This window comes from Chrysochloris asiatica, unplaced genomic scaffold, assembly GCF_000296735.1.
Source record: "Chrysochloris asiatica unplaced genomic scaffold, ChrAsi1.0 scaffold00176, whole genome shotgun sequence".
Lineage (NCBI taxonomy): Eukaryota > Metazoa > Chordata > Mammalia > Afrosoricida > Chrysochloridae > Chrysochloris > Chrysochloris asiatica.
In genome coordinates, this window is record NW_006408694.1 from 5,078,314 (window position 1) to 5,091,665 (window position 13,352).

A 13,352-nucleotide genomic window follows, 5' to 3' on the forward strand; every position below is an offset into this window, starting at 1 on the left:
TTACCGTGAAAGCACATTCCGTGTGCTCCAGGTTGGTGTGAGTAGCGAGGATGGAGTTTTAGGCTTAGCTACAACTGTGGAAACCTGAATGATTGGATAAATGGAGAACCCCAGCTTGGATTTCTTGCCATAATCAACAAAAAGGCATTCCATCTACAGGGATGCAAACCCAGAACTGGTTCCTCTCTAAAGGTGTGAAAACCAAGAAGCCATGAAGACCTGGGCACTGGACAGCTTAGCTTGCAAATTGAGTTCATGATGAGGTCAATAATTGTCACTATTTCTGTTGAAACCCACTAGTTTTCTTGTGAATGATTGTTTCATTAGTTTATGCATAGTTGTAATTTGTCCAAAGTTTGAACCAATTCTATTCTGTCTTTTGGGTCACTTATATCACTAATGATTTGCAGTCAGTTTTTGCATTATACAGGACTATGTAATAGAAACAAGCGCATGAAATGGCAAAAACTGAGAAACAAATTTCAGTTATGACATTGTTGTGCAAAGAGGGCTGCCTCTTTAGTTCTGTAAACTTGGATAGTGTTAGTTTCTTGGTTTAACAATAGACTTCCAGCTTTAAATGTGTGTTCTTTGTATAAGGTGTACTGTGTGAAATCTTTAGACTGACTAGAGATGAGATCATAAAGGAGGTGGTATTTATTTAGAATCATTAAATCTAGACAGAGATGGGCTTAAAGAATGGTTATCGAAACAGTACAAGCAATGTGAAAAAAACTGGCAGTAGAAAAACTAGCGTTTGTCTGGAAGTAACAGGTAACTAAGTTCGAAAGAAAACAGTCCAGAAGGATTTGCTGGTGTCAGACTACTGAAGTGTCTCCTGTAGCTTACATTTATTCACTTTGTTTGTTATTAGAAGGAAGCTATTAGGGGATTACACCAGGAGAGTGAAATAATGAGTCTTTAATAGAAGATACAGTAGTTGATACCTACATGGAAGTATCAGCCAGCAATCAGAAACAGTTTCTAAATTTGTGAGAAGTGCTGCTGTTTTTGTTATGTGCTGTAAAGTCTGTTCCAATTCATAGTAACCTGTGTAGTGTTTCAAGAGTAGAATGCCTTTTCTTTCCCCCATGGAGTGGCTGGTGACCTTGTGATTTGTCATCCAGTGTGCTATACAGAGCCACTGAACTTCCCTGTGAGAAGTATAAAGGAAAGTTTCAAAGTTACAGCCATTGAAGTCATGCTTGATGGTGGTGAAATTATATTAAGGAAGATTAAAAAATAGCTAATGACAAAGTTGTGGAATGAATATATTGTATAAAAGCTACTGGAGAGTTTAGAGAGGCACTTTACTTGCAAAGGGAAAGAGTAGTATCGGGTCCCTTTTTGGTTCCATGAATTCTAGCAGATTTATAGAGTTAAAGCCAGGGAACAGAATAGATTGAATAGTAAAAAAGAATATGGTAGTAACCATTAACTCTGCTTTATTCTGTGAGGATTTAAATTGTGGTATTGATTGAAATGTATAATTTTGGAAGCAGATATGTGTTCTACAGAATTTTACAGCAGTAATTGTGTTTTAACTGTTCTTTAAATTCCTGTTAGAGAGTGACTCATATTACTTATGCTTTTGCTTTTCTGTATTTTTTTTTCCCTATTGCTTTTAGATTGTCTCTGAAGCATTGAACCAAAATAGTATGGAATATATTTTTCAATATTGTCAGCTACAAATTTTATTCACATATATGTTTCCTTGTTATTTAGCTTGATCCAAGAATTATTCGACCATTTTTAACAGAATGCCGTCAAACTATTGCCAAACTTGATAATCAGAATATGAAAGCCATTAAAGGGCTTGAAGATAGGCTTTATGCCCTGGACCAGATGATTGCTAGCTGCAGCAGACTGGTGAATGAACAAAAAGAACTTGCTCAGGTACTTACTGGAATTTTTCTTTCAAGAAAAGGAATGTTAATTTTTCCATAACAGTATTTTATATGTTATGTCCATTTGTTATCATATTTTCCCTTTGTCTTTGAATATTATCATTGCAGTATTTTTGTTCCTGTATAATAAAGAAGCAAACCTTAGTTTTAATAGTTTCTCACTTAAACACTGTGACATGAAAACTGAAATATATAAACTATGAAAATACTAGCTTTTGAGGAAATATCATTGAAGGTTAATATTTGGCAATTTTAGTAATATGGTTTTCTTTTTATAAATGTTGCCTTGCTGTTACTCTCTGTGTCTACAGGTAAGATATTTTTGATATGTTGAAAACATATGATAAAAGTAGTCGTACTTAACGTTTCAGTGCTTCCTGTTGTCCACTCCAAAGAACATTTTTTTTCTACCTAAAGATGAAAGAAATCTTATTAATTATTTGGTATATCAAGTCTAATTAAATGAAGTGTTACAGGAACTCTTCTCAAAGAAGAGTTGCAACCAAAGGAAGTAGATAAAATAGTTGCATTAACAACTTTCCTTTATGTCATGACTACTTTGTCTTTCACTTCCCTGATAAGTACTGTGGCAGAACACCATTTAGCAACAGTTGAAGTTTATAATTTGATTTTAATTCACACTTTTCTAGTTAAACTGTCTTCACCTAGTAATCTCCAAAATGTATATATAATATAGTGTAGGTAAATAAACCTAAAATGTTTATTACATTTTAAGTGAAGTTCCCAGTCATACATATTCATTTTTATTTGTATGACTACTGTTATCTATTTAATATAGATTTTCAAAATGTTTACTGTACCTTTATGTATTTGTGTACATGCAGCATTATGGTTTTTTTGTTTGTTTTTGGTACATGTTGCTGGCTACCAACAATTTGACTCTTAACACATAGTAACCCTGTGCACAACAGAATGAAACACTGCCCAGTACTACAATGTCCTCACAATTGTTAATCTTGAGCCCACTGTTACAGCCACTGTCTCAGTTCATTTTATTGGGATTCTTCCTCTTTTTCGCTGACTCTCCAATTTACCAAACAATGTCTATCCTCAGGGACTGATCCCTTCTGATAATATGTCCAAAGTATCTCACCATCCATGTATCTAAGGAGCATTCTGACTGTACTTTGTCCAATACAGATTTATTTGTTGTTCTGGCAGTTCATTGTACTGTTTTTTTTTTAAGTTTTTATTGTGAATTGTGTGATAGTTTACATGGGAGAACATCAGCTTTACATTCATCCTATCGTATTTCGTTTCATTGCAGTGTTTACAGTCTCCTCCATGCAGCATCATCATTCAACAACATTTGTTTCCATTCCCTCTGTTTTTGTGTGTGTTTTTTTGATGTACACGGAAGCACTCAGGAATATACTACCATTCAAGCAACCAAAGGACATACCCTGAAAGCCTGCCCCCCGGCTGCCAGCACACAGCCCCTCTCCCTCATTGGGTCTAGAATCCCCAGCCACTCCATCTCACCACATCATCGTCTCTGCCGCCATCTCTGCTTCTCTGGATAGGGTCCTGCATTCTGCTCTTCTTCCTTGAAGGTCTGCTGCTCCTGGACTGCAGATCAACCACTCCCCTCCTTTGGTTATAAAATGTCTACCTTTAAATTTGCAATATTCACAATCAGTCCTGATAGTTATTCACTATTGAACCACAGGAGTCTTATCCCCATCTTCTTTCACCATCCCTGTCTAGACAAGTTAAAAACAATTCAGTGGAGCATCTACTTTCCACTGCACCCTCTGAAACTAAGCTCCCTTTTGAAAACTTGTAAGCCAGTTACTTCGTGCCTTTGTAGCCCTCCTCCCCCGCCCCCGCCCATTTTAGGTAGCTAATGTCTAAGTTGCCCATCCCTGTCAAGCCTATGTACAGAGGGGGGGTGGGAATGATCCTTACTGCAAAGACTCATTCCCTCTTTTGAGCTACTACATCCATAAGTATAGATCAAGTTCATCAAATTGTAGCGGATTACACTTTTTTTCCCTCTTCTTTCTTCCTCTAGTTGAGTTCTGACCAGCCCTTGAAGCTAGGTCTAATGAGTACTATCTGCCAAGTATGGGCATTTTTGTGCATCTCCCCTTACTTCATATTACCTGGATGCTTCATGCTCCACTCTAGTCCTCTGTGGTTATGTCCCTGTCCATGGGCTCAGGAGTCCCCAGGTCTTGATATACAACTGGCCAACCAGGTCTCAATCCAGGTAAAGAGGAGTGTATTGAACGTGGTCGGATTTAGCCCACAGCTTCATTTATGTTTTTCCCCCATTCGCCTTATCGGTATACTAACGTGGTCACCAGAAAATTACATACCTGCTTGTGTGTTCTCTTTGAGTGTCAGACTTGGAAGGGTGTTTGCCCTGAGAGGACTTGATGCTTGCCTTGATGGCTCCCTGGCAAACAACTTGCTTTTTCTTGTAGTAGTCAGTCAGACTGCCTTTATTGTTTTTGATTTTTCCTGCTGGTCTTTCTTTCAAGAAGTATCTTCAGTTCCTCTAGTTGCTCCAGGCTGGTCTGCTTGTCTTTCCAAGTGGAAATTTCCCACCTCAGAAGATTCTGGATTGGGATCAGGATTCCACTTAAGGTCTTATACAGTGCAAAGGCTCTGCAGGAAGCCTCTTTCACTTGGCAAGTTCTAACCCCATATTAAGTATTACAATCAGTTATATAGGCTGAAGACTGACTCACAACCTTTCTATAGTGATGTTTCTAGCTTTCCTTTCTCTCCCCCTCAAGTATCTATTTTACAATAGTAGGCAAGGGGAACCAAGATTCTTAAGACGTTCAAGCATCTTAACATCATTTCCCCTCTTTTGCCCATTCAAACTCCCTTATTATGTATAATGCCCCCCACCAACACCCAAACTATCTTGTGCCTATTCCCTACCCTGCGCTCTACATTCCCTTCCCTCACCCCACCCCCTTCACCCTCGGTAACCAACAAAGAATCCCCCCACACACACACACTTTTAGTGTGGGTATTTTTCCATAAGCTTTTACAATAATGCTTGTATGCAGTATTTCTCCTTTTGTGACTGACTAATTTCACTCAGCATAATGTCCTTAAGGTTCGCCATGTTATGTAGTGGTTTATAGCTTCCTTGTTATTCTTCAAGGTAGTATAATATTCCATTGTGTGTATGTACCACAGTTTGTTTATTCATTCTTCTATTGATGGGCACTTAGGCTGTCTCTATCTTTTTGCTATTGTAGATAGTGCTGTTTTGAACATTGGTGTGCATATATCTACTTGTGTTATGACTCATATTTCTTGTGGATAATCCATGGTACTTGGATTTTTTTTTTCCATTGCCTCTGCTGCCATCTCTGTTGCCTCTTTCCTGGTCAGGATTCCTCACACATTTCATGTTCTTCCCTCTTTTTGGTCTTAGGGTCCCCTGTTCCCAAAATGACAGATTAACTGCTCCCCCTTATATCTCTTCTGCATTTATAGCAGAAAACAGTTGTTCACAATTGTATCATTAAGTCTTATCCCTCTCATTACCAGACCCATCTGGACAAGAGGAAAGCTATTCAGTTGGGTTCCTGTTTTACTTCCCACTTTCTGATGCTAAGCACCCACATGAAAGCTTATAAGCCAGCCACTTCGTGCCTTTATAGCCCCCCAGTTTTGTTAGCCAAAGTTTAGGTTGCGCATCCCTAATATCCCAGTGTACTGAGGAGCCATGCTTTATCTTTGGTATGGGGAATCCTTCCCTATTTGGTTGGTATTTTGAGCAGCCTCATCCATACTCATGAGTCCAGTTGATCAGGTTGTAGCAATTTACTCTTGCTGCCTACACTATACTCCTTTATATTTCTCTGGTCGAATTCTGGTCAGTAAGCCATCCACCCTACGTCCAATGGGTACTGTCTGCATGTCTGAGAGTTCTCACACACACCTCCCCCTTCAGATCTGGTGGCTGCTTCATTCTTAACTCTAGCCCTCAGTGGCAAGGTCAGTGTCTTTGGACTTGGGTTTACACATAACCATGATACTTTTAATCTACTTAACTTTCGATTAATTTGCCTCTTTTTTTTTTTTTTTTTTTAATAACAATAAACTGTACAAAATTGATTTCACCAAAAATACCAGTAATATTTTTCTGTATTATTCCTAGATAAACCTCAAAACGTTTAATTTTGTAGGTTTTCCAGGTTTTGCTTATAAATCAAAATGAGGCAGTAGATATAGTCATGGGAGAAGACAGAAGAAAACAGATATATCCGTTATTAGTGTCCATATTCTTTGATTCTGTCTTGACCACAAAACCTAAGTGTTTAGCATATACCTGCCAAAAAAATTTTGAAGGTGTAGGCCCAACAAAGGAATGTAAACAGCAGCAACCAGATGTGGAACAACAATGGTAAATTCTTCCATTCTAAGTTTAGCTAACTTGTTCCTTTAGGTTCACCACGTTCTTTTTATAATCCAGATTCTCATATTGTTTGTTCAGCGTACAGATTAAATAAACAGGATGAAAGAATATATCTCTGGTGTACAGCTTTCCTGATTTTCAAAGTGTCTCTTTCTGTTTTTATGACTGACAGTTGATCTATGCACAGGTTCCTCACGAGCACAATTAAGTGTTCTGGAATCCCCTTTCTTCACAGTTTTTCATGTTCCACATTGTCGAAAGGGTTTACATAGTCAATACAGTACAAGTAAATATCTATCTGATATCTGTCTGATATCCCTCATCCCAGTCCTTTTCTGAATCTGGCTTGAATTTCTGGCAGCTCTCTGTTGATGTACTGTGGCAACCATTTTTTAATTTTCTTCAGGAAATTTTTACTTGCATATCATTAGGTGATTTGTGCATTCCATTGTGTTACCTTTCTTTGAAATGGGCACAAGTATGGATCTCTTCCAATCGGTTGGACAGTAGCTGTCTTACAAATTTCTTGGCATAGATGAGTGAGTGTCTCCAGTGCTTCATCAGTTTGTTGAAAGATTTTAATTTGTATTTTGTAATTCCAAGAGCCTGGTTTTTCATCAATGCCGTCTATGCAGCTTGGGCTTCTTCCTTCAGTACTATCAGTTCTTGATCATATGCTACCTCTTAAAATAGTTGAACACCAATGATTTATGTAACCATATTTTTGTTTATGGCCATTTAGGTTGTTATTACTTTTCCTTATTACAAATACATATTTTTACATATTATAATACATCTATCTTCATATGCTTGTTTACTATTTCTTGTATTTCTTTTGGAACTGCCTCTAAATAAACCTGAGGTGTTTTTGTATTTTAAATACTAAGTAATACTGCTATATTAACCTCCATAATGGCAAAATCATTCGACACAAAATAGTTAGATGAACAGTCTCCCTTTGTTGAAAAGGATATTGCAATTAATAAGTCACTTGCTGCTGCAGTGTGCCATCAATTCTGGTTCATAGAGACCCTGTATATAAATATAGTTTTTCCAAGGCTATAAATAGTGTTTCCAATGCTATAAATCTTAACAGGAGCAAAAAGTCTCATATTTCTCTTGTGGGGAAACTGATGACTTTGAACTGCTGACCTTGGGATTAGTAGCCCAAAGTGTAACCCACTACGCTTCCAGGCCTCATTGAACAAGTCACTCACTGGTCTTGCAAAGTTCTATTGTGTAATCTCCACCTTTTCTATCACCAAGGCCATGTTTTCCAAGTATTGATCCTTGCCCCTTGTTCCCAACTTTCACATTCTAATCAGTAATAATTATCGTGATCTTCATTGCATATTTGAAAAATTTTGCCTGAACAAGTTTGTAGAATTTTTCAGTTTAATCTTCAGTGACTTTAGTGATTGGTGTGTAAATTTGAATAGTCGTGATATTAACTGGTCTTCCTTGCTAGGCATATTGGTATTATCGTTTTACAGACAGCATTGTACTTGCTTCAAGTTAGATCTTGAAATGCTCTTTTTGATGATAATTGCCATTCCTTTTCAATTTCTGTCTCAGCATAGTAAACCATATGATTTTCTGATTCAAAATGTCCAATACCTGTCCATCTTAGCTCACTAATGCCTAGAACATCAGTCTTTATGCATTCCATTTCATTTTTAATAAACTTCTTGTTTTCCTAGATTGATACATGCCATGTTCCCACTATTAATCAATGTTTATAGTTGTTTCTCCTCATTTTGTTTTGTGTCCCACCACCAAATGAAAGTCCTGAAAGCTTTGTTCCATTGGCTTCATTATGGTCAGCTCTGCTTTGAGGAGGCACCTCTTACCCATTCATATTTTGATTGCCTTACAAGTTGAGGAGTTCATTCATAGTGTTTTCATCTTCACTACTATATCTGATAATGTTATACTGCAATTCATAAGGGTTTCACTGGTTAACCAGTTACAGGTAATCTGCCTCCTCTTCTTCCAAGTCTGTCTTTATCTGAAAGTTCTACTAAAACCGGTCTACTGTTGATGACTCTGTTGTTGTTCCGTCATGTTGGTTCTGACTCATAGTGACCATGTATAGGGTTTCTGAGAAACAACTGGTAGGTTTGAACTGCCAACCTTGCGGTTTCCAGTTCAGTGCTGATTCAACAGTGCCACGCCAGAAGTTCAATGGTTGACCATGCTCATATTTAAAATACCAGTGGTGTAGCTTTTAGCATCAACCACCACACTATGACAAACTGACAGATGAGTCTTTTTAATTTTTTTTTTTAAGAATAAAAGTTATTTAATGAATATATTTGCTTATACTATCTAACTGTGAATTCCTGGTTTGGAGCTGTGGGATCGGCACTAGATGGCCAAGTGCAAGTTCAAATTCACCAGCTGTTCCCCAGAAACCTTATACAGGGTCACTATAAGCCAGAATCTACTGGACAGCACTTAAATAACAACTTATAGATAGTATGAGTGAATGTGATTATGATACATTCATTGTATTTACATGTATTTACAAAAGGTTTATTAGAGTGCACTTTGGGTGTATACTTAGGAGTAGGATTACTGTATCTTTATGTATATTTTCAATTTAGTAGTGTAGGTTGACCCTTTTCCAAAATGCCCAACAACAGTTTATGAGGGTTCCAATTGTTCCATATCCTCTCCACATGTGTATATTTTTAGTTATTTTCATTTCTCCATTTGATGAATGTGTTTTGTGTGAATTGAGTGAAAGTTTGCAGTGCAGATCATCCATTTTGATGAGTGGCTTATTTATTTATTTATTTATTTAACTTTTATTTACATTTCCCTGATTACTAATCTCTATATAGTTATTCGTCTGCCTATATTCTTCCTCCTTCACTGCTTTCTTAGCTCTCTGATACCTTGTTGTTGTTAAGTCAGTTCCAACTTACAGTGATTCTTAAGACACTTAAGAGCAGCTGGTAGGATTGAACTGCCAGCCTTTTGATTCAAATCGATCCTGCAGTCCAATTTTTATCCTGCAGCACCATACCAGAACTCCCTCTGATTCCTTAGCCACAAATCATTGCATTTTCAGCTACCTTTCCTGGAAACAAAGTTTTGTATTCTTGATCTTTTTCTTTTTTTTTTTTTAAAGTGTCATTCTTTTTTAATTATCTATAGAATGAAAAGGAACTCTGGTAGTCTAGTGGTTACGAATCAGGCTGCCAACCTTGAGGTCGGCAGTTCAAAACTACCAGTGATTTCTCAGGAGAAACATGAGGCTTTCTGCTCCCATAAAGATTTACAGCCTCGGAAACCCTGTGCAGGGTCACTGTGAGTCCGAACCGACTCCATGGCACATAACAACAATAACAACATAGAATGAATGGGGTCCTGGTGTTGCTGTAGGACAATGACTGCACTGCTAACTGCAAGGTTGGCGGTTCAAACTCCCCAAACACTCCTAATAAACCCTATGTGGGGTCCCTGTGAGTTGGAACTGAATAGATGGCATTTAACAGCAATAGCAATGGAATGATTGAAACGATTTATGTAACCATATTTTTGTTTATGGCCATTTAGGTTGTTTTTACCTTTCCTTATTACAAATATATATTTTTACATATTATAATACATCTATCTTCATATGCTTGTTTACTATTTCTTGTATTTCTTTTGGAACTGCCTCTAAATAAACCTGAGGTGTTTCTGTATTTTAAATACTAAGTAATACTGCTATATTAACCCCCATAATGGCAAAATCATTCGACACAAAATAGTTAGATGAACAGTCTCCCTTTTCGTAGTGTTTGTTGCTCTAAAGTGCTTTTGAGTCAGTTCCAATTCACAGCAACCCTGTATCCGTATATTTTATATCTGAATAATTCTTGTAAATAACATATATTGCCTCTGTACAACGTTATACAGAAAATGTTAAATTTTGATGTAGTCATTTATCTGTCCTATATTTTTCATATTTAAATAGTCCCATATTTTGACTCTTCATTCTATCATTTCCAGTCTCCATATTCCTTTATAATTGTTTCTTCAGATTGGATATATCAAAATTTCTGGTTTTGGTGTTGTAGATGTTGATGTTAAGTGCAATCGAGTTGGTTCCAAGTCATACTGAAACCTGTAGAGGGTTTTCCTGGAGTGGTGGCTGGTGGAATTGAAGCACTGACTAGTTAGTAGTCTAGTGTTTATCCTACGTCTGACACCTCATGACTCCTTTGTCATAGATAATCATGCTACATTCTGTCTCTGCTTTCACAAATCTGTTTTTAAAATATGAGAGGGCTTCAAAAAATTTGTGAAAAATTCCATTCTCTTTTAATTTCTTTTTTCTACAATCTTTTTGAAGCCTCTTTGTATTACTGCTGCTACCATTTTATATCAATTCAGATCTTCTCTGCTAAATCAGGTAGATCCACTGCAGAGCTCTGTATTTGGCAGTAATTTAAAAAATACGTATTGTTATTCTCAATGACATTGCATTCAATAAATTGAATTTTGTTATGTAAGAATAAGTTATACTGGGAGTGTACTTGCTGTGATCCATGGAGAATAATAGTATTATTAATCCTTTACCGCCTCCCCCAAATGATTGAGGACTGCATTTCTTTCAGTCTTCCTGAAATGAATTCAACCTAAAATGCAATTCTATGGACATATTCTGTACATTTACAAAACTTTTAGTGTCCAATTTTTAAACATCTACTTTCCCCTGTTTTATTATTTTTTTTTTTTAATGTTTTAAACCATAGAGATTCATTGAATAACTTTTATAACACCTTATCATAACTGGAGATAATGTTCAAACTTAAATTTTTTTCTTTTGTTGATTTTTAAGTAGTGTAATACTTTCAGACATTGAGAGCCATTTGATTATTATTCAATGCATTTTTCTGTTAATATTATAAAATTATATTTTATATTCTAAGTACTTGGAAGCCTTCTAAATTGTTTGAGAGAAGCTAGGTAGGTATAACTAGTATAGAATAAGATTAGAGTCCTGGCATGGCACTGTGGGTTAAATCACTGGACTTCAAAGTCGGTTTGAACACAAGGTCAGTGGTTCAAACTTACCAGTCTCAACTCAGAAACCTTATACTGGATTTCTGTGGGTCAGTACTGACTGGCACTTAACAACAACAAATAAGATTATTCTCAATGGAACATTTCTTTGCTGTTCTATTTTTATGTGTTAAGTGCCATTGAGAATAATGGGTAGAAGTTGTGGAGTAAGTGATGCTACACTGTAGGAATTGCAGTAAAATGTGTATCTATGGAAAACTGCTTTGTTCTGTATAGACTTTCACTCAGTTCACAAACACACATACAAACCAATATTCATGTTTTATTTAATTATCTTCTTATGGACCATTGAGATATTAGCTGTTTTGGTGCAGTAGAATCCAGACACTGACTTTACTTCTAATACTAGTATGTCTTTAGGCAAACCATTTTATCTTCCTGAATTCATTTTTCCATGGCTTAAAAACAAATACAGTATAAAAACAAGTATAGTGGAAGGTGTTTTAGAAATTCTGGTCTTCTGCTAAGAAAACATGCTTAATTCAGGAAAAAGTAAAGCATTTTAAAATACCTGTATTTAAAAGGACATAGAACAATTCAGGTTTAATATAAAGATTTTCTTCTTATTCAGTGTTTGTGTCTTTCTGAAAAATACTAATGTTCTTTCAATTATCTTCTCTCAAAGGGATTTTTAGCTAATCAGATGAGAGCTGAAAACTTAAAAGATGCATCTGTATTGCCTGATTTGTGCCTGAGTCATGCAAATCAGTTGATGATTATGTTGCAAAATCATAGAAAACTATTGGATATTAAACAGAAGTGTACCACTGCCAAACAAGAACTAGCAAATAACCTACATGTCAGATTGAAGTAAGTGATTCTACTATAACTGATTTAGAATGTTTAATATTGATATTTATGTTTATTTCTCCTGCATTATTAGAAAGTTTCTGTTACTACTATGTTGAAACATAGAGTTTGTATGTCTCAAATTTATTATTTTTGTAACTGCGCTTGCAATTTATGTTCTTTAGCTTAAGCAATGATGTGTTGCTGTTTTTTAAAACAAATTTGAGGACATTGAAAATAATGGATTTTATTCCCTAGGTGGTGTTGCTTTGTAATGCTTCACGCTGATCAAGATGGAGAGAAATTACAAGCTTTACTCCGTCTTGTAATAGAGCTGTTAGAAAGAGTCAAGATTGTTGAAGCTCTTAGTACAGTTCCTCAGATGTACTGCTTAGCTGTTGTTGAGGTTGTAAGGAGAAAAATGTTCATAAAACACTACAGGGAGGTAAGCAGGCCAAATTATGAACCTTAATAAATTGATATATGTGTCTTAAAAATTAATATGTTATTAACAAAAGCTTTCCACTTGTAGTGGGCTGGTGCTTTAGTCAAAGATGGAAAGCAGTTATATGAAGCTGAAAAATCAAAAAGAGAATCTTTTGGGAAATTATTCAGTAAGTGTTTTCTATTAATAAATGAACTATCATTACATTTTAAAGAAAAATACTGTTTTTATTTCATAAATGTAAATATAGTATGATGGCTTTTAACAGCAACATCAATAATATTTCTTTGTATCAAGACATTTTAACAGATGTACATTTAGGGATTTTTGTTTGTTAAGGCATCTGATAAGTTGAATTTTAAATATAAAAATTAGGCATGAAAATTATTACTGTACCAGGTATTTATTTAGGAAATTTCATTTTTCAGTTAAGCAATGTTATGAAACTGAAGAATAACAACTATAGTAAAAATTAACTGTGTCTGTTATTTTGTCACGCAATTGGAGTCCTTTTGACTTTAAATAGTATTGCCTTTAAATTTAAAATACGTTTATTAAAATTTAGTATAGTATTTTGAAGAGAAAATAAATTAAGATGACTTGGTAAAATTCCAAGCTGATACCTATCTATCTAAATGTACTTATGTTGTTGTTGTTAAGTGCCGTCGAGTCGGTTCCGACCCATAGCGACCCTGTACAGGGTTTCCGAGGGTGTAAATCCTTA

The 13,352-nt window shown here is 35.8% G+C and overlaps 1 protein-coding gene across 2 annotated transcripts in view; it reads left to right on the plus strand.

Annotated features, from left to right (window-relative positions):
* The window catches only part of RB1CC1 (RB1-inducible coiled-coil 1), a 74,670-nt gene that overhangs the window by 18,606 nt on the left and 42,712 nt on the right, over positions 1-13,352 (plus strand). For both annotated transcript variants that reach the window (XM_006871860.1, XM_006871861.1), the window contains exons 6-9: positions 1,726-1,896; positions 12,020-12,204; positions 12,442-12,628; positions 12,716-12,797. In XM_006871860.1, the coding sequence (XP_006871922.1) occupies positions 1,726-1,896; positions 12,020-12,204; positions 12,442-12,628; positions 12,716-12,797 (625 nt within the window). The remainder of the gene's footprint in view (positions 1-1,725; positions 1,897-12,019; positions 12,205-12,441; positions 12,629-12,715; positions 12,798-13,352) is intronic.